At 50.1% G+C, this 27,353-nt stretch overlaps 5 protein-coding genes across 5 annotated transcripts; 3 read left to right on the top strand and 2 right to left on the bottom strand.

The window, feature by feature from the left end:
- Positions 1–2,404: 2,404 nt before the first annotated feature.
- Positions 2,405–6,022, bottom strand: EI90DRAFT_3061120 (YT521-B-like domain-containing protein). Its single transcript, XM_039060535.1, has 7 exons — positions 5,924–6,022; positions 5,101–5,859; positions 3,768–5,050; positions 3,514–3,714; positions 3,344–3,462; positions 3,146–3,284; positions 2,405–3,090 (listed from the first exon to the last, which is right to left on the bottom strand). The coding sequence occupies exons 2-7, from the start codon at positions 5,573–5,575 to the stop codon at positions 2,731–2,733; spliced, it is 2,577 nt and encodes an 858-aa protein (XP_038915193.1). The 5' UTR covers positions 5,576–5,859; positions 5,924–6,022; the 3' UTR covers positions 2,405–2,730.
- Positions 5,835–7,083, top strand: EI90DRAFT_2922918 (arginase; the record flags this gene model as incomplete). The annotated part of the gene is made up of 6 exons (XM_039054808.1): positions 5,835–5,879; positions 5,946–6,233; positions 6,297–6,325; positions 6,398–6,797; positions 6,857–6,943; positions 6,994–7,083. 6 exons carry the CDS (start codon positions 5,835–5,837, stop codon positions 7,081–7,083), a joined length of 939 nt encoding a protein of 312 aa, XP_038915194.1.
- A 945-nt stretch (positions 7,084–8,028) lies between these two features.
- EI90DRAFT_3155071 (uncharacterized protein) lies at positions 8,029–9,911 on the bottom strand (the record flags this gene model as incomplete). The annotated part of the gene is made up of 3 exons (XM_039065974.1): positions 9,542–9,911; positions 9,289–9,477; positions 8,029–9,236 (listed from the first exon to the last, which is right to left on the bottom strand). The coding sequence occupies exons 1-3, from the start codon at positions 9,579–9,581 to the stop codon at positions 8,029–8,031; spliced, it is 1,437 nt and encodes a 478-aa protein (XP_038915195.1). The 5' UTR covers positions 9,582–9,911.
- A 63-nt stretch (positions 9,912–9,974) lies between these two features.
- On the top strand, positions 9,975–11,136 carry EI90DRAFT_3061127 (uncharacterized protein). The gene is made up of 3 exons (XM_039060536.1): positions 9,975–10,398; positions 10,463–10,564; positions 10,617–11,136. Exons 1-3 carry the CDS (start codon positions 10,074–10,076, stop codon positions 10,847–10,849), a joined length of 660 nt encoding a protein of 219 aa, XP_038915196.1. The 5' UTR covers positions 9,975–10,073; the 3' UTR covers positions 10,850–11,136.
- A 7,205-nt stretch (positions 11,137–18,341) lies between these two features.
- EI90DRAFT_3124725 (uncharacterized protein) lies at positions 18,342–19,094 on the top strand (the record flags this gene model as incomplete). The annotated part of the gene is made up of 1 exon (XM_039063750.1): positions 18,342–19,094. The coding sequence occupies one exon, from the start codon at positions 18,342–18,344 to the stop codon at positions 19,092–19,094; it is 753 nt and encodes a 250-aa protein (XP_038915197.1).
- Between the last annotated feature and the right edge of the window lie 8,259 nt (positions 19,095–27,353).

Below are 27,353 nucleotides of genomic sequence, written 5' to 3' on the forward strand. Positions count from 1 at the left end.
CTATATGTCAGCGCTAATGTCTTACATCAATTTCTGCGACCTCCACCATTTCCCATTACGACCAACGATTGACACACTCACCTTTTACATCGTCTACATGTGTGCCCACATCCAACCAAACTCGGTCTCTTCGTATCTTTCAGGTATATGTTCAGAACTTGAAGCATACTGGCCGGAGGTCCGCGACACTCGCAACTCAAAACTCGTCTCAAGAACTCTAACTGGATGCTCCAAAATGTTCCGCACTCCAGCTGTCAGGAAGAGGGCTCTAACCGAAAGTGACTTGCAGACCGTTCTACAATCAATCCCACCTCAGCCTTCACATGACGATGTGCTCTTCCTTGCAATCACCTTCACAGGATGGCACTGCCTCATGCGGCTTGGCGAACTAGTGGACAGCAACTCGGGGGCACTGCGCAACTACCGAAAATCAATAAGAAGATCTTCAGTTAGATTCCACTCCGAACCGCGACCTCACTACGCGTTCATCTTACCAATGCACAAAGCGGACAGGCTGTTTGAAGGCTCAACGGTCGTGCTAGAGAGACGAGACAGTGACTTAGACCCCCTGGGAATCTTCGAACAATACCTGAACGCTCGAGACTATCGATTCCGACACCTCCCCGATTTATGGCTGCGAGACTCAGGAAAGATCCCCACCCGGTCCTGGTTCTTGGGCAGACTGCAAGGAGTCATCACGACGGGAGATGTTGCAGGCCATTCCTTGCGCTCGGGTGGTGCAACGGCGTTAGCACTTGCAGGTACTCCTTTGGAGCAGATACACGCTATTGGAAGGTGGTCTTCAGAAGCTTTCCTGATCTACCTGCGCCAAAACCCGATACTGATCCAAGGCACATTGGGGGGACGATCAGCATTCGACGGCCAGCGTGCAGATCATTGAGTCTAAGTACTCACCACCAACCACCCCTCCACCAGCCATTATACGTGTACAAGTTACGGCTCGCATCGCTGGCGCACAATCATACGCATTGCAGGTCCATACGGACCGTGTCCACTAACTCATGGACCGCTCATGGAACCGAACTGATTAGTCTCAGTTTAATCCCATTTCACGTGACTAATCAGGTGGATCCGCGCGCGCCTCAGAGGAGGCCGTCTTGTTCTGCACTGTCGCAGTGCGGATGGAACAAGACGGACGAAACCCTCCTCCGGGCCCAAACTTGGTCTCAGACCAGCTGCGGGAAGAGACAAGTTGCATCCGGGAGCGAGATAAATAGCGCACCTTATCCACTCCCCACCTGCCTGCGCAATCGTACTACAACGTCTAACTGGTAAGTTAACGGTAGTGCGATGAGGCTTTTAACCGTGTGTGCTGGCCCCACTCCTCAGGCCTGCACACGGTTATCCCTGCTCTCGCTATCCACTAAACGCGCGCTTACTCTTACTTTCATAGTTCTCAACTGAATCTCCGCGCTTCCCACTGTCAGGGCACACCCACCTGACCCGGCTCCACCCGGCCCAACCTGACCCGGTACCCCGCCAGTCCACCCTTCCTTACCCCCTCCCCCTTTCCCTTCTTCCCCCCCATCCTCCCCTCCTCAGTTTCTCCTTATCTTACTTCCCCTTTATTCTCTCTTTATTCTACATGGACGACTTTCTCTGTATCAATGTACAACTGACCCATCTGCAGCGCGCCCACCATGTACCCGGCCTGGGCACCTCGGGCGACTTCCCGCTGTGCCCAGCACGCGCACCTGCACCGGATACCCTCGGGATCTCCCACGGAGACACCCGGGTGGTTACGGCTGTGTGCGAGGGTGACGTGGCATCCGTCATGTGATCCAAGCCGCATGTATATAAACGAACCTGAAGTGGGAACCGAAGAAGTAGCCTTCTTCTCAACTTTCCACTTCAGTCTAAGTGGCCAGGGACTACTGTCCCACATCGGGCCTGTCAGTACGCACGCCCGATCCGCCCCCCGCCAGGCTCTCGGTCCCGGACGCTATACCCGGACCCCCTCGACCCCGGACGAGTCCCTGACACCCACCTCCTTCCCCATCGCCTCCGTTGCGTTACATCATTTTTTCACTTGCTACCCTCTCCTGCATTTACTGTTAATGTATTTAATTGACGTACGGCTCGCATCGCTGGCGCACAATCATACGCATTGCAGGTCCATACGGACCGTGTCCACTAACTCATGGACCGCTCACGGAACCGAACTGATTAGACAACAATTAAATGTCAAGTCTCGTGTTTTTGATTGATCTCGCGATTTTCCGACACTCCCACGAAGTCATGCATTGCGAGACCGGTGCCATATTGAACTCTCCCGATCAAGGTCATCGCTGTGCAATGGCCTTTCTTGTGCGCAGAAATAGTGCGAGAACTAGACTCCAACGATGAGCGTAGACCATCGATAGGATTATTGAATTTGAATGCGGCATTGAATTACACTACAACCATGATCCAGCAGAACCAAGAACAACGTATCAAACGTACACAAATTGAAAGCAGTCCGTTCATGCTGTCCATGCGGGTACGTGGCTAGCTATATGAATAGAACGAAGGAGCCAAATAAGAAATGACAAGTCGGATTAAAAGGCGTTCCGAGTACATAAATTGAGCACCGAGAACCAGGGCGGGTAGATGGGGCAGTAATGAAAGCCGGACAATTAGCAGGCACTCATCCGGCGGAGAGTGGGGAGAATGCAATCCATGGAGGATCATAGCTGAAGGGGCGTCAAAAACGAACGCAAAATCAATGCTTCATAATGTGCCAAAATAACCGAAATTCATCTGATTCTGGATATCATATGGAGTTGTCGGTAGCCCGTTGTTATCACGGGGCAGCAGGGGCGGGCTATGAAGTCCTTGCGATTGTTGCATTTGCTGTGGTTGCAACAGCTGCTGGAGCTGTTCCCGTTGGAGCAGAGCATTCTCGGCACGACCATCTAATACATAGTATTGGGGTGGGGACTGTTGTCTTTGTTGATAATATGGCTGAGGTTGCTGATCTCGCTGAGTCTGCTGCTGTTGCTGTTGCTGTTGCTGCTGTTGATAATGTCTTTTATGGCGCTGAGGCGCAGCAGGTTGCGAGTTCTCGCCATCTTTGTTCGGTGATTTGCTCTTGGAACAAGGACGAGCGTAAGAGAACACTATTACCGATTAGCAAAGGACCAACCTCGTAGTAAGCGAGATCTTGAAGGAGCGATGTTTTCGCCGCATGCGTCAGGAAGATTCGTAGCATCTCGTTCCCAGCCTCTTTTGGCAGCTCTTGCGTATCCCGCGAATTTGTCACTGGTTTACGTTCTTGAGTGTTCCTGAGTTCAATAAATCTGACATCATGCGACTCCCTCGAAAATCATACACGGGAACGTACTCTAGACGGATCCCGCGGAGCACTGCATTCGGGATATCACGAACGAAGATCCATCGCACCTTGAAGACTCCTTTCCACTTGTCCTGTGCCCAAACTGTGCTAGTTCGGGTGTAATCAACCTTGTGCTGTTATGTCAGCTTCTGTACATCTCCGAGAGGGGGTCAGCTTACGGGTGTCAACATCTCTGCCACACCGCAAAAATGTCCACTGGCATTGACGCTGAAGAAGAGATAGATAGGCCCGCGACCAGCATTTTCACGAAACGCCTTGTCCAGTCGTTTGTTTCCAGGATCTGTCGAACTCCAAATCTCGTACTTCAGCGATTTATGTACATCTTCTTCCGTGTAGGATTTGATTACAAAATAACGAGCCTAAAGGGAAAAATCGCGCTGAGAGGGTGCCGAAAGGTGGAGACTGCACGTACGTCTTGAGGGCGAGTATTGAAGCTGACAGGATTATAACCTTTCTGCTGGATAAGCGACTGGATATCTATGGGACTGGTGATAAAAGATTCCGTTTCTTGATCACCTCCATTAAGCGCGTATCGAGTCTCTGTAGGAGGGGGCCCGATAGGGCTTATGAAATTTCCGGCTCTGGAAGCTCCATTTACAGGCGTGCCATATGGCAAAACCATGCCTATTCCAGGGCTTGAATTCATGCCTGGACTATTATAGCCGGATGCGCCGAGATTGAGGTTGAGAGATGGGTCCAAGAAAGAGTTAGGATACAACGGGCTGTATCCAAACGTTGTCTGATTCCCGACGTAGCCATGGACCCCAAGGGGGTCGTTGGAGGCTACCTTTGAGGAAGGTTCAGGAAGTGTATGAGAGCGGAGAATATCGCTTGCGTAAGAGCTTTCCGAGGTTTGGGATTGCCGTCGACCAATTGGAGGGACGTAAGGCGAGGCGCTGACAGGACCCCTTATCTGATTCTGGCCACTGGTAGCGAGATGAAGGGCTGGAGTCGAATATGGCTGGGTATATGCGGGTCGTGGGAGGTCCTGGCTAGGACCGATCCCTGGCGACTGCACAAATCGGGGAGGGGTAGAGGAAGGTGGGGTGGACGTAGACGTACTGTGAAGGATCTGAAACTGGGAGCCTGCCTGATCGCCATGACGCGAGTCCTGGGTCTGCATCTCTAATGCACCAAGGGCCTTCGAGAGTTCGCCGATGGGATCCTCTTTCCCTTTCCATACATGCTTAGACGGACTATTGTATCCTCCTCCAGCATCTGCCCAACGAGCTGGACTGGAAGGGGCCGAGGTTTCGTCGTCATCCTCGACAGGACTGGCGGTGCGAGGAACAGCAAGGGCTTCATGCACTCTTCCAGCCCGCCTACTTCCAGTTGCAGCGCGGACAAGCCTGTGACCTGTACCGCTGTTCGCAGCACCATAGGTAAGACTTTGGTGACGACGAACATTTGCGCCCGCTGAGGGTGGTGGGGAATTAGGATGGGGCAGTGTAAATGTTGAACTGATAGGCGATGGGGAAAGGCCATTCATCGTTTGTCCCCGTTGCACAACGGGTCGAGAAACGCGGGCAGCTGGCGGGGAAGTGTGAATCTGCTCGTCTTCTTCCCTGTTCCAGGGAATCTCCTGCTCCCAATCCCCCTCGTCAGCGCCTTCTTCATCAACGTGCTCTGCTGTTATAGCAGACAGACTATTGACGCGGTTGCCGACGTGAGCCGAGGAGCGGACATGGCGCAACTCTGAAATGATTGTCAGTTATGCGTGACACAGTATGGCATAAAATCCATGCCTCTCGTGTACCCAGCTGGCAATGATGCTTGTCGATGAAGGCCTTTTTGCTCTCCAACCGCACCGATGGGGGCGGTTTGAGCCAGGGGCGCTGCCCATTCTTCCTCTTCATCACCTTCATTCCACTCCTGAGGCTCTTCACTGATGACCGCCTTCCCAGACGCGCGCAAGCTTCTTGTAGCGGTAGAGATGGTGTGATGCCTTCGAATAGTAGCAGATGCTTGTGCTGGCTGGATCGGTGGGGGTGACAACGAGAGTGGACTCGCCGTATCCATCTGACGACCAGGAATTGAAAAGCGGAGCAACAATGGAGAAGAGTTTTCACGAATTCCAAGGGGGCCTCCTAGACTGAACGAGCCGGAAAGGGTTCCCGGAAGATGGAAGAAAATTAAGAGCGGGTGAGTTTCCAACGAGGCGTCTGAGGAAAATGCTGTGCAGTAGTGACTTTTTCGGCATTTTCCGTGGCCGCTTTCCATTTTCTGATGGAGTCCCTGAGCACAGTCAGTTGTCTTACCTAACGCCTCTACAAATCCATCGATCCATCGGTATCTCCCAATGCTTTCACGAGACTCCGGCAATGAGACAACCCACCGAGTGATCAAGTCACCCGAGTTGTTCCAGTGACTTAACCACGCACCCCTGCTTGACGTTTTTGGATCGCATCAATGCCAGAGCTATATAAAATCTCAAGGCTCAAGGTTTGGCTTATCACCCATCAGCTTCTACACCCATCTCATGGCGAACAAGTGCAAGTTCCTCGCTGAACCCATGACTGTCGCGGTGAGTGTGTGCATTTCTTAAACGTGACCATATTCTCTGCTGACCTTCAGTTGCTCCGTAACACAGGTCATAGGCTGCCCCTTTAGTGGCGGCCAACCGCGCCCTGGCGTTGATCAAGGTCCCATCCACCTCGTCAACTCAGGACTACCTGATCAACTTCAGGAGCTCGGGTGGAACGTCATTTTCGACGGGCACCACCAGTTTGAGGACATCACAGTACAGGATGACCCCCCCATTGGTATCGTTAAGCGCCCGAGGCTTGTTTCAAGTGTCGCTGAGGCGATATCAAAGACCGTGAGTGGACACGCAAAGGCAGGTCAGCTTCCGTTGACGATCGGAGGCGATCATAGCTTGGTAAGCTTCCCGCTTTCCTAATCTAGTCTCGAGTCGACACTTCATTCATGACCTTGCTTAAAGGCGCTTGGCACAATCTCTGGCACGCTGAGGTGAGGCAGGTGGTCCTTTGACACTTCACCTGCGCCCCTGAATCATTCTCGTTTGTGTTGTGATCGTTGCAGCAAGTATCCCGATGCCTGTGTCATATGGATAGACGCGCATGCGGACCTCAACACGGTCGAGACCACCCATTCTGGGAATTTGCATGGCATGCCTGTGTCATTCCTTCTTAACCTTCCCGGTAATGGCGACGATCCTTTGTTCCCTTGGCTCAATGGGCCCTTCCTCCCCCCGAATCGACTATGCTACATCGGACTTCGAGATGTTGACGCGGGGGAAAAGAAGATTCTAAAGGATTATGCTGTAAAGGCATTCAGCATGCATGCAGTTGACAAATATGGGATAAGCAAGGTTATTGAGATGGCCCTGGACCACGTCTGTCCCAACCGAGATCTTCCCATCCACTTGAGTTTCGATGTTGACGCCTTAGATCCTACCGTTGCGCCCAGCACTGGAACGCCAGTAAGTCATCCCCTTTATGAGTCATTGGTCCATAAATTGAGCTCTACGCCTGTTTCGAGGTTCGAGGTGGGCTAACATTTCGTGAAGGTCATTATATCTGTGAAGCTGTTTGGGAAACTGGTCTGCTTGTGGGGCTCGATATCATGGTTGGCAGCTCTTTGTTGTTACAAGCCCGGTTGACTAATTATGGGCGCAGGAAGTGAATCCCTCGCTGGAAGGCGCCTTGGCTGTTCAACAGACCGTAGCGGTAGGATGCTCTCTGGCAAGATCTGCGTTGGGTGAGTGAGCCGGATACCCGAGGTCGAATAAGGACTGATTCTCTATGTTTGTGTAGGAGAGACACTGTTGTGAAACAATCCTACCGCAGTTGACGAGAGGTGCATTCAGTATGATGCGAATTGATGAATTTCTGGTGTTGGCTGCAAGCGCGGCCCGAGTCATTCGGGGTTCTCGGTGGATGTACGGATACAGATGCCGTAGACCGAGAGAATATGCGAGTAAATCTTCACGAGCAGTGTCTAGCATCACAACCAAGCTGCAACAATCAGTGCGAGCACAAGCTAAGCAATAAGTTTGGGTTGAGGGGTCGCGACAATGAGACATGGAGCTAGATTTCGATAAATAAATGACTGATATCTAATCTCAGCCATGCATCGATCAAGAAAGGGAAGGAAACTTTTTTTCACAATGAAGAGCTAACATACATGAACGCCAAACCTATGGTACCGTTTGCCTCACCGTCTTCCATGTCGTATATAGAAGGGGCTCTTCCCAACAATACGCCAACTTGTTCCGGAGCCTGGATGTCCATCCCCTTGAAACGCTCAAACAGCTCCTTTCGACCTCCTCATGCATTGAGATAATAGCAGCAGAATATGTACGGAATCGGGCAGCCCGGAGCCACCTTATGGCTTCGAGTTCATCCCAAGGTGTGTGATGCGCTTGACAAAACGGATTATTATTGGGACGCATGAATCCGGGTACTCTAAGCTTACCAATAACACTTCTCTACAGGCAAGATGGAGGTCGGCGTCAGCGATAAGGGTTCGACGCAACCACAGATTCCAGACCAGTTTTGCGCTAGGGTGCAACAATGAACTAAGCTAGACCACGGCAACGACTTCCGAGCCGCTGATGGTTCCAACATGTTAACTTGGAACGGATTGTGGTGTACAATTTCAAACCCTTTATATCCTTCAATAGTTAGTTAGGATGAAAGTACAAATTAGATCTACGAATAATCTTCCAATCTCTCTCCTTCACTAAGATTAATTATCATTAACCGACTGGACGACTGGAGTGTGTCCCGCGCGCTAGAATGACCGCCAATATCGATTGATGAGAGAGAAGTTTCTCGGCGTCGCCGTATTGACTCGTCTAACATGCTATGGGAACTCGAGTCACCTTCGGTTGGGGAGCGTGCAGGAATCATTGGAGCAAGGGAGGATCGCCGACGATGATGAAGGCCGGAGGACACTGATTCATGCGCAGGCGATGGCAGCACAGTAGGAACATCGGGAGATAAAGTGATATGAGTCTGCAATAAAGGCACGGATGCTGCATGGTGATGTAGAGATGGATTGGGATCCGTGGGCGTGGATGGTGGATATGATATGAGAGGAGTTGACAGCGGAGAGACGTTTTGATATGAAGACGAATAATCGTGCGTTGAATAGGGGCTCGCCAAAAAGTAGTCCATGTTGTCAAACTCGCTGGTGTAGGGTCCATGCGAGACCCTACTACCTTGGTCGTTCTGGGAGAAGTCAGAACAGAATGGGTGGTTCAATGACAATACACTCGCCAGATGTGGAAGAGAGTGCCGTTGTGATACGGCTGCCCTGATAACTTCGTCATCATCGAATTCACACTCAAGTCCTGGCCTCGAGAGCCGACTTGAGGGACCTTTCGTGTGACCAAACGCATCATCATGCGGCTCCTTCGCCTTTTTTTTCCTCCTTCTGGATAGAATGACGATGCCCAATAAAATACAGACTGCCAGGACGCCACCAATCACGCCACCGATTAAGCCTTCAGAATCCCTGCGAGTCTTGAAGCCTGAAGAGTCACTGAATATTGTCGACGCGGGAGGAGTTGATGATGTTGTGATGACTGAGATAATGGTAGACGAGCCAATGGCGACAGCTGTTGTAGTGGTGTAGACAGAAGGCGGGGGGACTGACAACAGGTACGTTAAGGATCCAGACACTCCGAAAAGCGTCGAAAAGGAAGAAGTGGCCAGAGATCCGGTGGACGTTGTCGAAGAACCTATTGGGCTTAAGGCTGGGGATGAAGAGGAATTTGGGTGGGATGCGGTGGTATCCGTTGTTGCAATTTGTGTCGTAACACATGAAATACCGTAAAGGGTAGAGGTGGGGAAGGCAGTTATCTGAGTGAAAGTGAGAGTAAAGGGAATGGGATCAACGAGTGTTGTAGTAGCACCTGGAATTGAAAAGATGAGGGTCACACAGAAATAGATAAATCCTTCACGCGCCTGGTATCACTGACGAGCTCGTGACAGTGAAGACTTGACAAGATGCGGTAGTGAATGCACCAAATGGACTTGCTCCCACGGAGGTGCAAGACGTTGATGTGGACAGGAACGTGGAAGTGATGTCAGGAGCGGTGCTAATGATTGTGGTAAATGATGTAGACACAGAATGAAACTGGGTGGTCAAGGATCCTGGAAAATAGAAATGGGCGATCAAACGGCGTCCACTGGGGAATTGGGTGATGTCTATACGCACCAAAGAGGGTCTGAGTGGGAGAGGATTCGCACCGCGACATGGTGAGACTCTTTGGGAGTGTGAAAGGTGCGAATTAGGTGCTAATAAGAGAATGACGGTGCCAGGCAAGAGGCAGGTAAATTTTAATTGCCTGGAGGCGAGTCGTCGCCGTCTGGGGTGACGAGGGTCGCGACAACAGACAATGGGATCAGGACTTGAACAGCTTACGGGAGTTTGCGCCAAACATCTAATTATGAAATGTCAACAAAAATGCTACCCATCGAGAAACCCGTTCGACCGAATACACAGCAGATATGAGGCTATACAAGGAGGCCGAGGTTCGGCGCCTTGGGTGTGAAAAGTCAAAACCAGACTGAACAGCGAAAGAAGCAGCGCGTAAGCAACGGAAATACCCACGAACAATATTAACCTTGTGCTTCGGGAAGTTACTCACGCTTGTGGTATATAAGTAAACATAGACGCAGGCGCAATCGCGTTGGGAAACCTTTCTTGAACGCGTGGTTGTACGATCATTCGGACTTGCCAATAATCCATGTCTGTCACGCTCCATCTCAACTGCTGGCTACTTGGCGATGATGCTAGCCAAGTGTTTCCGGTGGCAATTTCGAAGACAGCGACTGTCGGCATCCTCAAGATAGCCATCAAGGAGCAGAAGACGGTCGCTTTCCAACACGTCGACGCAAATGACCTCGCACTCTGGAAGGTTTCCATCCCAGTCGATGACGGTTTCGATGCGAATGTTGAACTTGAAAACAAACCAGCACTATTGCCTGTGAAAAGATTGTCCCGCCTTTTTCCGGATCAACCTGATGATCAAGACCTACACATCATTATTCAGTCCCCGTGTGTTGGTGTTGGTGAGTGATAGTCGCGGAGCTTTCTCTGTCTGTGACCTATTTTCTCATTCAGCCTCGTCTTTAGTGCCACGATTAGATCATCCTACCCTCGAACTGAACTGTCTTATTTATGAAGATGACGCGAGCCACATCTTTCCGGTCAAAATTGCGAGTACAGAGTCTGTCGGTACCCTCAAAAAAGCCATCAAGGAGGAGAAGAAGCCCGCACATTCCTGCAGACACCCTCACACTCTGGAAGGTTTCCATCCTGGTCGATGATAGTCTCAAGGAGAATGTGAAGAAGGTTGAAGAAGAGGAAATGCTATCACCTGTGCGGAGATTATCCCACATTTTCTTTCATCCACCCCAGGATGGATATCTACACATCGTTGTTCAAGAAAGGGGACATGGCCAGACTCGAACCCAGCCGTCTCCGCTTCGTGGACACGCACTGCACAATGTTAGAAAATAATTAAGTGGACCGCAAAGTCGTTAAACTAGGAACCTAAGAAACACACGAAACCTAAACGAAATGAGGGGCGACTGCCAGTACCGGGGAGAGAGGCTAGCCAGGCAAACAAGTCCCCAACCTGCCGACCCTGCACCAGCAGGGCCACCCTCACTGTACCCAAGTGAGCTGCTAGGGCCCCGTTCGCCAAACGGGGCGGTAGAAGCCTAGGAAAACCTCCCAGCAGTCTAAGCCACCCAAAACACCCCCCTCCCTGAGAAACAACGAAAACAAATGTGCACATATAACCGAAAAATTAAAATTTAAATTTAAAAAAAAAAAAAAAAGAAGAGAAAACTTACGGCCATACCCCCAAAACTGTACAGCAGACGAAAGGGCAAACGACCCACCAAACGACACCATGTGCCCCAAAGACCACTTAAGTAGCACGAGAACCACCGACCCTGTAAGCCCCAATGCTGCCCTGTCAGAGTACAGCCCGGTTAAGTCCGGACTGCTTACACACAACTGATGACACACCTGCCCCATACCCGCACAGCCTGATCATCATCCCCAGACTGGCACAGACATTTGTTATATTTCCTTCTGCAGAGTGGCCCCGCTTCGCCGGGTATACTGACTTTATCATTCCCTGGGTAGCGAGTGAGGAAGATAACTTTCTTCTCTCACTTCCCCTCGCTGCTCAGCTGGAATCCCTATCGCAATCCGCTTTGCCGGGTTCCCCCATTGAGACTGATCCTGTCCCCCTCGGCCTCAGCTCCAGCGAAGGCTCGGGATCCCTCGACTTAGAGTCTGAGCAGCTCGGTACCCTGACATCAGAAGAAAGTTTCAACCTACTTCCTGAGTCTGCATCAAACACCACGATGTCTGCTCAGGAGCAAATCCAACAACTCACCCAGTTGGTCCAAGCGCTGCTCAGTGCCCAAGCCGCTCAGGTTAATCAACCACCTCCTCTCCCCACATCGAGGCCTCCCAAAGTCGCTACCCCATTGCCCTTTAATGGTGACCGAGAGAAACTAGAAGATTTCTTAGCACAATGCCGCTTGTACCTGTCGCTCCGCCATGCCGAGTATCCCGACGATCAACAACAGATCTTGTTCGTCCTATCGCATATGAAAGAGGGGACGGCAGCCTCGTGGGCCTCCCAGAAGATTAACGCATACCTCTCCCCTAACACTGCGATCCCAACACTTGAGAACTTCCTCCAAGAGTTGAAGGACATGTTTGCCGACCCGAACCGGGCAGCGACTGTGATGCAGAAGCTGTCGGACATAAGACAAGGGCCCAATCCCGTTGAGACAGTCATCCAGCTCTTTGAGCTGTATGGACCAGTGTCCGGGCTCGGAGACGCCGGGTTAATCGACAAGTTCCAACGAGCCATTACCCATCACCTTCGAGAATCGATCTACGGATCCCACCCATTCCCAACGAACTGGGAAGAGTGGAAGCAACGGGCCCTGCTCCTGGACAGTCAGCACAGAAGGTTCGATCACTTCCAAGCCCAGATGCGCCAAGGACGTGCCTTTGGGGCGTCCCCTCACCAGATGCGGGCTCAACCCCAACGAAACAGTACCGTGGTCACTCACCAGAACACGACGCACCCACCCAACACGCAGACGCCGAGCCCATCTTCCTCGTCAACTAGCCCTCAGCCCATGGAACTCGACCGAACCCGACAACCTCGCTGAAACCCATGAAACGGCATCTGCTACAGCTGTGGGCAACCAGGCCACATCACACGCAACTGCCCCTTGGTGGCCACACAAAGAATCTGCGTGGTTGATGAACCCACGCCAATAAGACAACCAGGAGACCCACGACCCTTGTCCTTATCCCCAGAGGACCTTTGCACGATAACCCAGCTGATCAAGGACCAGCTTGTTGAGAACGGGAGTGCTGTGGAAGGGGAAGAACCCCGCGAAGAGGGTTTTTGAAATGCCAGTCGGTGAAAGCTGCACCCCGACTGGGCGACTCGCCTGTAAACGCCTCAAAAAACTGTAAATATCTGTGTATGAAGGTCGAAATCGAACCTGTAAACAAGGCAAAGGCGAGAAAGATTACTAAAGTCACACAAAGAAAGAAGAATGTGAAAATAAAAGGAGCCGATGCACGAAAGACAACGGGGAAGACCCCACGCTCGATGAACATTCTGATCTCACTCAGGTCTGCTACTTCGCTCGCCGCTGTGTCGACGTCTGCGTTACTCAATTCAGGGGCCACGGGAATGTTCGTCAGCAAGGAATTCGTCCGCAAACACCAGCTGCCAACGACCCCCCTAGCTTCACCCATCCCCGTTCACAACATTGATGGGACTCAGAATGAGAACGGTCCCATCACGGAAGAAGTCGACGTTATCCTCGGTTTTGGGGACCACTCTGAGCGTTGTAAACTTGCTGTCGCGAACCTTGGCCAACAGACAGTCATTGTTGGCCACCCATGGCTTCTCCTTCACAACCCAGAGGTGGATTGGGTTCGACAGAAGGTAACGATGACACGATGTCCACCTGAGTGTCAGAGAGTTGTACCCACGAGAGTAGAATCGGTAGAACCCGGAGACGAAGTCTTCACGGTCCACATGATGTCGACGCGCAGCGTGCTGGAGATTCGGGCCACCACTACCCCTTCTCAGCAATTTGCAGAGAGGGCCCGGCAGGATGAGAAGCCTCCCCCAGAAGGGGTGATCCCTGAGGCCTACTGCCTCTATGAAGACATCTTTTCAAAGGAAGCATTCAGTGCATTACCTCCGTGGAAGCCGTGGGATCATGCAATAGATATCCTACCTGGGGCTGATCTCCCATGGTCACGCACCTTCCCTTTGTCCTGAAACAAACAAAAGGAACTTGATGAGTTTCTGCAAGAAAACCTTGCCAATGGCCGCATCAGGCCGTCTAAATCCCCAATGGGGGCCCCAGTGTTTTTTGTTAAAAAGAAGGACAGATCCCTCCGACTTGTTCAAGACTACCGAAAGCTGAATGAAATCACAGTGAAGAACTCATACCCACTCCCACTTGTGTCAGATGTGCTCAAGTGTCTTCGAGGCTCAAAGTACTTCTCTGTCTTGGACCTCAGATGGGGTTTCAACAATGTCCGGATTAAGGAAGGTGTCAGGGACCGACCCGGGGTCGAGAGCGCCCGGGTGTATCGCCCGAGGCTGAGGGTCCGGTAGGTATGACACGGGCGCGTGTAACAATGGGCCCGAAGCAGACAAGGGTCCCTGGCCACTGAGACTAAAGTGGGAAATGTGTTATTGTTATTATCAAGGGAAGTGTAAGCTACTTGCCTAAAGTGGGAAATGTGAGAAGAAGGTTGCTTCTCAGTTCCCACTTAGGCTGTGTTTATATACATGTGGTTGAAGGCCACATGGGAAGCGCCACGTCACCCCAGCACACAGCCACCTCCGTCCAGGTACCTCTGTAAGAGGTCCTAGGAGCATCCGGTATGCGGGGGGTCATCCGGTGTGTCCGGGTTTGGGCGCGTTACACTGGAGCCAGGTCAGTGGTACATTGATACAAAGGAAGTCGTCCGTGTGATAAGAAAGGAATAAAGGGGAAAGAGAATAGAAAAGAAGGGGAAGAAGAAAGGGAAGGGAAAAAGGGGAAGAGGGGGGAAGTCGGGAGGAGCGGATGGTGGGGCACCGGGTTAGGTGGGGCCAGGTCAGGCGGGTGTGCCCTGACAGAAGGCCACGAGTGGAAGGCTGCCTTTTGCACCAACCGAGGACTGTTTGAGCCCCTAGTCATGTTCTTTGGCCTCTGTAACTCCCCTGCAACCTTCCAGACGATGATGAACGACATTCTCCGAGAGTTTATTGACAGAGGTGTTGCCATTTGTTATATGGATGACATCCTACTCTTCACGTCAACTCTTGAAGAACATCGTCAGATTACCCTGGAAGTGCTAGCCACTCTGTGTCAGGGCACAGCCCCTGACCCCACACACCCTCAGGTACCCTCCCCCCATTTTCTCCTATTTTTCCCTTCACTGTTCCACAATCCCGCATGCATGCAGACCCGTGGGAACGTTCTGGGCGAGTTACTCGCCCAGAAACCATCACAGCCACAACCGTGGGAACTTTCTGGGCAAGCAGCTCGCCCAGAATCTTCCCATGGGGGGGTGCTAATTATGGAAAGTCGGCAAAGAGCTGAAAACTGTATAGTTCCCGACTCCCATTTGTAGTGGCTTCACAGGAGGTTGAGAAGGTTACCCTTCTTCTCAACTCATTTCCTGTGAAGGCTGGGGCTAGCCCCCTCAGTGAGTTCGAAGATCTTGGACTGGGACTAGATACCCCAGCGACTAGGAGGACCCCCCTGGGCCCATTGCGGAATGAGGGCCGGGCCCTGACACTCTGCGAAGACACAAACTCTTCCTCAAACCAGAGAAATGCAAGTTTGAGCAGACCCAGATAGAGTATCTAGGGCTGGTGATAGAGAATCAGGTAGAGATGGACCCGGTAAAGATCAAAGGTGTCACGAACTGGCCAGTTCCAAAACGAGTCAAAGATGTCCAATCCTTCCTCAGATTTGTGAACTTCTACCGGAAGTTCATCTGCGACTTCTCTGAAATTGCTAGACCCCTGAATGCACTGATGCGGAAGTCCAGACCTTGGAGATGGGGCAGAGAAGAACAAGAAGGGTTTGACGCCTTAAAAAAGGCTGTCACCTCAGCCCCTGTCCTTGTCTTCCCTTCAGATGAGGGGCACTTCCGACTAGAGTGTGATGCCTCTAACTTTGCGACTGGAGCTGTTCTCTCTCAGCTTCAAGAAGACCAGCAGTACCACCCAGTAGGGTTTATGTCCCGAAGCCTGAATGATGTTGAGTGGAACTATCAGATCCATGACAAAGAGATGCTTGCAATAGTCCGCGCTTTGGATGAGTGGAGGCATTTCCTGGAAGGAGCAGCAGAACCGTTCGAAGTCTTCACTGACCATCGAAACCTCTCCTATTTCTGGTCAGCCCAGAAACTCAACCGACGCCAAGCCCGATGGTCACTACATCTCTCTCGCTTTGACTTCACACTCACACACAGACCAGGAAGACTCATGCAGAAAGCAGATGCCCTGTCACGACGAGTGGACCACCCACAAGGAGAAGAGGACAACTCCGAGGTCACACTGCTATGCCCCGATCTCTTTCGCATTTGAGCTACAGCAGCTATTTCGCATCCAACAGGAGAGGAAGACCTGCTGCAGTGGATGAGGGAATGCAAGAGCATTGAGGGCTCTGTGGCAAGTGTGGCTCGTGAGTTAGAATCTGGTTGTGAAGCACCTTCGGGGTGGGAGCTACATGAAGGGCTTATCCTCTATCAAGGGAGGATCTATGTCCCCCAGGACCCTCTTCTCCGCCATGATGTAGTTCGTGCCCACCATGACACCCCAGTAGCTGGACACCCTGGCCGATGGAAGACATTAGAGCTTGTATCTTGGAACTACTGGTGGCCAGGGCTCTCTCGTTATGTTGCCAAGTACATATCTGGATGTGACACTTGCCAATGGGTGAAATCCTTCCCTGCTCAAAGGACTGGGAAGCTTATGCCAAACAAGGTACCAGATCGGCGATGGCAGGTTGTCTCCGTAGATGTCATAGGAGAGCTCCCCTTATCACGAGGGTTCGATGCAATCATGGTAGTGGTTGATCGTCTGTCCAAAAGGATACATGCCATACCCACCACTACTCAGATGGACTCTGCAGGTGTAGCCTGCCTTTTCCTCGAGCATGTCTGGCGACACCACGGCCTCCCAGATGAAGTCATCAGTGACAGAGGAACAACTTTCATCTCTAAGTTCTCTTGGGAGTTAAGCAAACTCCTAGGTATTAAACCCACTCCATCCACTGCCTACCACCCCCAAACAGATGGGCAAACAGAATGAGTCAACCAAGAGATTGAAACCTACCTCCGGGTCTTTGTGAACCACAGGCAGGATGACTGGGCAGACTGGCTACCTATCGCTGAGTTTAGCTACAACAACCACATCCACTCGGCCACTCGCCACACACCATTTGAGCTTGACACAGGTCAACACCCATGCATGGGGATAGAACCCCCCAAGACTTCAATGGTGGAGGCAGCTGGAGACTTTGCATCACGGATGGCACAAATGCAAGAGGAGGCAAAGGCAGCCCTAGCACACGCAGCCAAGGAGATGTTGAAGTACTATGATAGGAAACGAGGCGAAGCACCTGAATACCATGAAGGAGAGAAAGTGTGGCTCAGCGCACGTAACTACCCAACCAATTGGCCGACCAAGAAACTAGACCACAAATGGTTAGGCCCCTTCAAAATCCTGAAGATAGTCTCATGAGCTGCACTGAAACTCCAGCTCCCCAAGGGATACCGAATGCACCCTGTTGTGTCAATCTCAGATGTTCGTAAGTACCAACCAGATGAGATAGCAGAACACCCTGCACACCCAGAACCGAGTCCCACCATCATTGAAGGGAGCGAAGAGTATGAAGTGGAGAAAATCCTCGACTCTAAGTATATCCGTCGCCGACTCCATTACCTTGTCCAGTGGAAGGGCTACCCCAGTTCCGAAAATAGCTGGATACCTGACCGTGATACCCAAAATGCGCCAGACCTCATCACAGAATTCCATCAGCACCACCCTTCCGCTCCTGCCCCATGTGCAAACTCAGCCACTCCGAGACGTAGTGGCATAAGGGGGGGGTGATGTCAGAGTACAGCCTGGTTAAGTCTGGACTGCTTACACACAACTGATGACACACCTGCCCCATACCTGCACAGCCTGATCATCATCCCTGGACTGGCACAGACATTTGTTATATTTCCTTCTGCAGAGCGGCCCCGCTTCGCCGGGTATACTGACTTTATCATTCCCTGGGTAGCGAGTGAGGAAGATAACTTTCTTCTCTCACTTCCCCTCGCTGCTCAGGTATGTTGTACATAGTATATACAATGATATGACCTCACTTCCCCTCGCTGCTCAGCTGGAATCCCTATCGCAATCCGCTTTGCCGGGTTCCCCCATTGAGACTGATCCTGTCCCCCTCGGCCTCAGCTCCAGCGAAGGCTTGGGATCCCTTGACTTAGAGTCCGAGCAGCTCGGTACCCTGACACGCCCGGACTTCAGCACCCTAACCACACCACCCCCCCATAACCAGTGTGGGTAATAAACGTAACCGAGGAAACTCCACCTCGGACACCCCAACCCCCCTAGAAAAGAACGCAGAATGGCCCTACCTGACCTGAGCCTAATGCCAAACCCGCTATCAGAGTCCCCGCGACCCAAACCCCCCCTACAACCCTGGGCATAAACATGGACAGTGTTATGGAAATGGGAATTTCCCATTTCTAGCCTCTTATGGGCTCTGTACAGTACAAAGTCACGTGATATGTATATATATGAACAACCTAACCAACAATTACTACCCAAAAACCCGATGTCAATGTTACTGTAAACACCTTTGTTACAACACCTGTTACATTAATTGTAACATCTTCTCAATGTCACGGCCCCCTCCTGCACCCGAACGCTATAGAAATGGGCCAATTAGGCCCCATTTTTATAACAGACAGTAGCAGCCTGACAGAGGAAATCCAACCATCCCAACCCCAGGTCACAGAGAAAGAATTCTCAGCCACACCCGAGCCCCAACAAACCCACAAAGCGAAGATCACCCCAGCATCTGGCCCTTTTGACACGCCCGATGACACCGAAGTCAGCTACAATGCCCGCCCACTCCCAGCCGACTTCGACTATAAGGTCCTTGGTATGCACAGCCCACACCTCCACCTGAACGTAACCGATGAAGCCTGCAAAGCTTGGAACCAAGCCAACGAACACACAGTTATCATTATCCCTCTCTACATGGTGTTCTCCCTCACGAAAATGCAAGAGGCAAAAGACCATGCCTCCACCTTCATTAAAAGAGCGTTCCCAGACTCAGCAGAAACACTTAGCACCATACCAGCTGCCAATGCGATTGATGCCCAGGGAGACGACCCCCTCTCCTGGGGTATCATGATTGATGGCTTGACACTCTGCGATGCTGCAACGCTCCTCTACCACCAATTCTGGCTCTCCAAAGCATTCAGCTTTGTGGCACACCCAGCCTCCGAGTTCACCTCCGACTGGATCGGAAACTGGGCATTTGCAGCCACTGCCAGAGACTGCACGGCCATCCAAACGTGCCTAAAAACCACCCTGAACCGCCCCTCCTCGAAAATTGGGAAATACCTTGTCGAAAATGTCCCCGACAACTACAAACATCTAACAATAATCAACTCAGCATGAGTAAGACCTCTGACAGTCACCACCCATGGCACCACTGCAACCCACTGGACATTCCTAGTCAAGTCCCCACACCCCAAAGACATCGTGAAGCATGGCCACTGGATTGAAGCAGCAGAAGCCACAGTCTGGTACCACCCAGCCATCGTGAAAGGGGCCAAAAGGAACCCCCCAAGCCATGTAGATGCTGCAAAGGCCGCGACCACTCAACACTCCAGTGCCCACTCACGGAACTCCCCTTCTGGAAAGAGATCACCAACCCAGACAAACCAGATGACGCCGTGAGAGCCAACACAGACATTTCCCTGGCCATGGAGCTAAGCAGCCACCAGAGCACGGTGAGAGAAGAAACCCACACACACCACAGAGGCAGGGGGATGGGACGCGGAAACTACAGAGGCAGACCAGCAAGGCTTAGGGGCCCACACGGCAGACACCCTTCCGGTGTGAGAGGTAGATACATCATGTAACCCCCCACCCTAGCAAAAACCGCAACATCCCAATATATAACTAACAACCCCAATACTGCGACAACCTAGTCAAGTTTCCAAACTGACTATAACACCCAATGAACACACACACTAATAAATACACAGAACCGGCCCCTCTAAGTGCACAAAAGGTGCACCTGGCGGGGAGAGTGGTGCACCCGGAGCCACCTGATAGTGCTGGTTGGCATATCAGCACAAAACCACGAGGCCCCCTTCACTCATGCAAGGAGGTGAAGAGGCCGCAAAGACAATCCTGCCTCACCCCTGTGCCTCGGCCACGGTGGGCACAGGGATGAGTATAAAGCGAACTGTGGTGCCCAATATAAACAAAGAAACACCCGAAATCCCCCCCAGAAGTGACCAAACACCCCATGACACAATACCCAGAAAAAACAGACACCCACTCTGCCTCAGGGGTGGTAGAAACCCAACCCAGAAAACAGGACAGATAAAAATAGGCGCTGTAGGCGGGCACAGCCGGTACCACGCAAACAAGCCGATTATCGCGATTCTACCACCCATGTCAAGTACCCCACTCCCGAAACACATCTACCACTGTTCCATATACTATTTCCACGGTTTCCATATTTTTTTCGATTTTTTCAAGCCATTCCCGACCACGGACAACCATCAGTTTCCAAATTGGGCAACTGTCACGCGCATATTCCACCGCTTCCTCTGTATCTCCATCAATTCTCCACCGATCCGGACGAATTTGGTATCGTTGGAAAGCCCTTGTTAACACGAGTCGAACAATGTTACGAGCGACGAATTTGGTTCAGCGGTTGTTCCGATCGCCATGGTTCCTTATTTCCTTAACAACGTCAATATTTCTTTGATATTGCTTTTTTCTTAAGTGTTCCTTGTGGATCTGTTTCCGTCCTAAACCCGTCGGATCATTCGGATTTCCACGTATTTCTTTCATATTTATAGTTACCCTCTTTCCTGTATTTACAAAAAGGACTCCCCCAAACAGAGAGAGGTGCTCCCCAACGAACATGAAGTTTTAGCAAGAAGCTTACCAGCGCCCAGAGCAGCGAATACGAAGCCAAAGAGGCTCAAGACATAGTGCAGGGACAGAGTTCCCATTAGTTTGATTATCAGTGAGATTTACGAGATTTATCATTTTTATCACATCGCACCCGGACCATTTCCCCCCCCCTTCCTCATCATCCGAACCTCCCCTGAGCACTACCAACTCTGTGGCCCCCTCTCTTTCTCGTTAGGGTGGTAGATCCCTTGCCCCCTTACAGCGCCCTTAACATCAAAGGCGCCAACAGCCAAAATACCAAGCACAAATGGAATCTAGTCATGAACAAGATGAAAAAAGAGAAACTAGCCATCCTTTGCCTGTCAGAAACGCACACAGATGAGCCCCAAAAAAACTACCTAAATGAGAGATACAAACAAACCCACCAAATAATACACTCCTACAACCCGACCCACTCACGAGCGGGCGGTGTGGCAATAATACTAAACAAAGACTTCATCAAAAACGAACCAACCCTCACTGAGAACCTAGTACCAGGCCGCGCAGCACTTCTAAACCTAGAATGGTCACCAGAAAACCAAATAAATATCCTAGCAATCTACGCACCTAACATGACCTCCTCTGGCCAAGAGAATGCGGATTTCTGGAGTGAACTGAAACACCTCACAACACATGTAAGAATTGACATACTACTAGGCGACTTCAACATGGTAGAGGATGCACTGGATTGACTCCCCCAACGCCCCGACACAGCAGTAGCAACCGAAGCCTTCCAGAACCTCATCAGCTACCACCAACTTACTGACAGCTGGAGGAAAGCCAACCCGACCCCAGCCCAGAACTTCACTTTCGGCCACACAACAGGAATGCACATGTCTAGAATCGACAGAATCTATGTATCAGATGATATGTACAATAATGCCTTCACATGGAACATCATGAACCCCGAAATCCCCACAGCTGACCACCAACTAATCCTGGCGAGCCTATACAACTCCAACACCCCAGCAATTGGACGCGGCCGCTGGGCAATGCCCAAATTCCTCCTAAGCGACAAAATCTTCTTAGTAGAAGTCAAGAAACTAGGCAACGAAGCCCTAGCTCACTTAGATAACCACCACAAAACCAATACCCAACAGACCTTCCTCACATTCAGCCAATCGCTAACCACCCTAGCAAAAAAACTAGAAAAAATAAAAGCTGGAAAAATGAACTCGACAATCAGAAAACTAACGCAAAGAAGAGACAAAATCACAACCAACCTGTCCCCCCAAAACCAAGTCAAACTACTAGTGGACCAAAAGCGCATCCAAGTGCTAACAGAAAGAATTAGTGAAGTAGAAAGGTTAAGAAACAAGAAAATAAAAGCCCACTCCAAAGCCAACAAACGCCTCCTAGCAGAATCAATCAATAAATACTGGTGCCAGTGGGGAAACAAGAAGAAACCGAGAGACACAATAATGGAAATCCAAAGAGCGAACCACACCACACTGACCTTCACATCTGACCCAGAGGAAATGGCTGAAATTGCTGCTGCCCACTATGACTCAATCCACCGACCAGGAAGCCCAGGACCTAGATAAACCCATCAGCTGCGAAGACATAAACACGGCTCTGAGACAATCACCCAACGGTAAAGCCCCAGGCCTAAACGGAATACCAACTGAACTCTACAAAAAAATAGCCACCAGATGGGCCTCCAAAAAACCAAATGACAAAGAGAGACTAGACATTGTGAAACTACTCTGCAGACTAGCAAACGACATCGAGACAAACGGCATCCAAGAACCCGGAGTCCTAGAAGGCTGGATATGGGTTGGGTTGCAAAAGTAGTAATTGCGTGTTTTAGAAATCAAGTGTTTTAGAAGTTGCAGATGAGAAAATGACAGAGCAAAAGGAAGAGCCTTATCCCACAAGGAATACATGCACTTTCGTCTGAGGACTCATCAGCCTTTTGCCCTTAAGGTATATATACTTTAGGGAGAGGTCTGTGCACAGAAACAGTGGGATGTTTCGTTAGAAACATCCCAACATCCTTATATAAGCATATCAAATGCTTAATAAGCATGTACCAAGGCTAATCCGAAAATAGAAGTAATATATAGTTTATATAATGTATATAAATGTTTATATTATAACCCGATATAGTAACAACTGTTTGGTTGAGTTGGGTGGTTGTATTGGGTGGTTGGGTGTTTGGGTAGTTGGGTGGGGTGGGTTGTTTGGGTTTTGATCCCCCAAGGCCTTTCAACTTTATACCACCCCATACCCTTTCAGATTAGCATCCCTATGTATCCATGTCTTCAGGTAGGTCACCATGTGCCTCTGAATGTGCTGCTAGGACACTTTTTCTCCAGGAGTTGGTAAGATCTCTTAAGTTAGAGACTCTTTTCTTACTCACTAGGAGATTAAAATCAAGGAAGTCAGATTTGTGCAAGTCAAAAAGAAGCCTTCGCTTCCAACCCAGGACAGGAGCTTTCTCTTCCTCCACAACCCAGGAGAGTGGTCCTTTAACATCCTGAAATCTTTTGACAGAAGGACTTGGAGGATCAGTACATCTGATAACAGACTTTGGCTTGGGATCATACTTATCCTCCTCCTGAGGCAGCCTGTCACCCCATACCTTAGCCTTGTACTCATCTGTCCTTAGCCTCTTGGTCGCTTCTGAGTCAATTGACCAGTACGAAGCAGTACCATCTACCTTTTGGTAGTGGGCCCAGACAACTCTCTTGCCTTGGATCTTGTCTGGCAGGTCAGGCTCTGGTCTTCCCAGAGTCAACCACTTCCAGCCATGTCCAACATTTGCACAATCTGGGGTGTTACACCATGTAACCTTGTCATAGTGTGTTACCCAGGTCTTCCTGATTATGTCCCACAGTTCATGGACATTGAAATTATCCCAAGCTGGATTAAAATAAGATTTAAGCACCATAAGCCCTCTAGAGCCAGCATCAGGTTCACTAAGCCTGTTTTGCCATCTTATGGAGGTGTTTTCTCTTATCCATATTTGCACCAATTTGACTGGATAGCCCCTAGCGATGTATAGCTTAGCTAGGTCTACACATGCATCTAAGTAATGTTGACAATGACTACTTAGTGTGGCTAGTCTAGACATCTCACCCAGAAAAGTGCCTCTTTTCACATTAACTGGATGGTGGGATGCCCATGGGATTCTTTCATAGTGGTTCAGTGCCTTGCAATATGGCATATGTTCGATAGTGTTAGTTACAGGATCGATATATACCAGTAGATCCAGAAATGGGGTACTCCATTCCTTCACTGACCACAGAATTTCACAGTTATCAGATTTAATTTGATTAGCATAGCCCAAAGCTTCCTCTGCATTTGAGGCAATTACTATGCCAAGACAATCATCGATAAATCTACCATAGTATAGATAGTTGTCTCGATCTTCTTCATTGAAAAATTTCTCCTCAAAATGAGCACCATATAAGTTGGCAATGTCTGGTGAACATGCCACACCCATAGCTAGGCCTCTCAACTGGAGATATGTCTGTCCTTGAAATTCAAAGAGGAGGTTACCATTCGCAACTTGCATTGCTCTAATAAATAGATCTTTTTCTGCTTGTTGCAAGTCCTTTCCAACATCCTGTAGCCACCACTTTAATGCGATAGCAATGGCATCTTTGCATGGAATGTTAGGATAAAAGGCAACTACGTCACCAGATATCAAAAAGACTTTCTTCTTAGGAGGAATGGTTACTCTTGACAACCTTCTAGCCAAGTCCTTACTACCTTTCAGGACATATGGTCTACAGTTCACCAATGGTTTCAAGAGTTGGGTTATAGGGTGATTTTTTGGACTTGGATGCTCGACCTTTGGGATGTTGGGAGTTGGAGTGGGGACTGGATGCTGGACTCTGGAGGCTGGCGTGCTGGGATGCTGGGATGCTGGGATGCTGGGAGGCTGGGAGGCTGGAGGCTGGATGGATGCTGGGTCTGACTGCCACCTACTATGGAGGCTCTCAAGGAGAAGTGCTGACACTGTTGGCACTTTGGATGCTGGCTCTGGCTGCACTGCTGCTGCACTGCCACTCACTATGCAGCCTCCCATGCAGAAGTGCTGACACTGTCGGCACTTTGGATGCTGGCTCTAGCTGTACTGCCACTGCACTGCCACCTACTATAGGGGCTCTCATGGAGAAGTGCTGACACTGTCGGCACTTTGGATGCTGGCTCTAGCTGTACTGCCACTGCACTGCCACCCACTATGGAGGCTCTCAATGAGAAGTGCTGACACTGTTGGCACTCTGGACACTAGGATTACTGGGGTTGGATAGGGTTGCACTGCACTGCCACCTACTATAGAGGCTCTCAAGCAGAAGTGCTGACACTGTCGGCACTTTGGATGCTAGGTCTGACCTCACTGCCACTGCACTGCCACTCAATATGCAGCCTCTCAAGCAGAAGTGCCGACACTGTCGGCACCTGGACACTAGGATTGCTAGGGTTGGGTAGGGTTGCACTGCCACTCAATATGCATGATGCTGGCTCTGGCTGTACTACCACTGCACTCCCACTCACTACAAGCAAAGGTGCTGACACTGTTGCTACTCTGTACACTAAGTCTGACCTCACTGCCACTGCACTGCCAAATCTTCGCTCTCTCCTCAGTACAAAATTACTCTCAGGGCATGCAAATGGCTCAATAGGCAGCCCCAAATAACAAGTGTCCAATTAGGCACAGAGAGGTAAATATGAATGAATGGGGGAAATTATCATAGTGGATCAAAAATTTAGCAAGTAACTAGAATTGCTGCTGTGCCCCCTTGTGATGGGAATTTTTGTATCCAACTAAATCAAATAATGGAAATATTGAGTAGTGTTGTAGGAGAAATAACATATGAAGCTATATTATCAACTGGAGAGTAATAAAGGCTAAAGAGCCAGTCTACCCTCCATGCTACTTTATATACATATGTACAAGTGTATGCCGGAGTGTCAGGAACATGTCGGACGCATATCCGGATGATCTGCAAAGCGTGCAAAGTCGTCCGGGCTCATAAGGTCGGAGGGGCGGGACTTCAGCTTCAGCGACTCAGGTGGAGTGCGCTGCGCTTCGTTCTTACGTTGTTGTCCCAATTTCAGACAGAAGCCTTACGATGTAGAGAAGAGACTAGGGGGGGAAATCCAAGTCAATATACGAACTGAGGTACATCCGGTGTAACCTACACGCGTTATAAGCACAAGTAACTAAATGGGCTGGCCCGGAAGGAGTGGCAGATCAAGCGTGATATTAATGAATGAAGAAAGAGACAAATAGTTAATATCTGCAAACTTGGTCAACAAAAGGCAAGCAACAACAACGAGTGGCAAAGGAGGAACAATAGTCTGCAGGCGAACAAAAGAGAAAAGGCCATCCAGCCGTCTAGCAAGCTGTCCAGTTGGTGGGCAGACAACAAAGAACCACTCAAGCAGGCAACCTTGGTTGGGAGGTATGTGCGTGGGGGAGGAAGTGTGGATGACAGTGACAGGTGGACGGATGGATGGATGGACGGATGATGATGTTAGCGGGCAGGACGGGCCAAGTGGCACTAGGGCGCGTTGATGGATGTGACGGATGTGTCGGGTCGTGACATGGAGTCCGCAAATGCATGCAGCTTGGTAAATAGTAAACAAGCACGCTTTTGCATGTGATCTCAGCAAGATATAAATGGAATAAATGGGAAAGCATGTGCAGCCTTCTCAGGCCTTACAGGGATCGACTTAAATAAAAGAATTATTTCTCAGAAAGCCTGAGTGACAGATCCAACAAAGGAATCACAGTAAATTCACAGAAAAGTTCCAGCAAGAGAAAAGCTCTGCAGGGGTTCTGTTTCCTAGTAATTCTTGTTGGAAATCATTGTGGTTAACGACGATCTATTTACCTTATTAGTTTGTCTGATGCGGTGTTGAAGGGATCACCGCTGATACCCTTTTCCGCCTACTCTTTCTGTTCTATGCATTAACCCTTGCCGACGACCATGTGTCGCGATTGCAAGTGATATTAGTACTCATTGTATAAATGGCACGGGGCACTAGGTTTTTTCCCTTTCCCTCAGTTCTCAAGTTAGAGACTGAGGTGATTTCCCTTTTGTTGTTTTTAACTTTTGTATAACTGACTGTACTCCCCGTGTTATAGTCCGTGCATACAGGTAAAGAGTTACAATGTGATTAGTTCTCAAGTTAGAGACTGAGTCCGTGCGTACAGCTCTATTAATCATTTCAATTCTAACATCCTGAGTTTCAAAGACTAATGTACAACAAGGAGAATTAGCCAAAACACTCAGGCAGGCACAAAGATCTCAAGTGCACATCCCCAAATGAACAACGATCCCAGAGTTCGTCACTCTCGCAACAATTTCTTATTTGATCACCCCAAGAACACCAAGAAGGGAAGCAACAGGAATGCTGTATGTCGGTGAGGGCAAGTATAGGACTGTCCCTACATATAAGCCCTAATAATTGTTAGGTGCAGACTTGCAGCTAGACACTGTTGTAGCAAGGTGACATTGCTGGAGGTGGGAAAAATGCCAAGGAATTCCGGACTCGAAAGTGACCTTGCAAGGTAACTCCTCTATGGCACTCTCCTCGCCTACCATCATAATTCTCCTCGTTTCCAGCTTTCCAATGATACCTCATTCATCCCAATTGGTCCAGTAGTTCATGAGATATTCATTGACAGGTGCTGTCGAGAGCACGTGAGGTTCAACACCATGTCGAACCATCCATATACTAAGGCTCTGTTCGGTAGAAAGAAACCAAGGGATCTACTACCGT

This window comes from Cantharellus anzutake, assembly GCF_015039405.1.
Source record: "Cantharellus anzutake strain C23 chromosome Unknown EI90scaffold_29, whole genome shotgun sequence".
Lineage (NCBI taxonomy): Eukaryota > Fungi > Basidiomycota > Agaricomycetes > Cantharellales > Hydnaceae > Cantharellus > Cantharellus anzutake.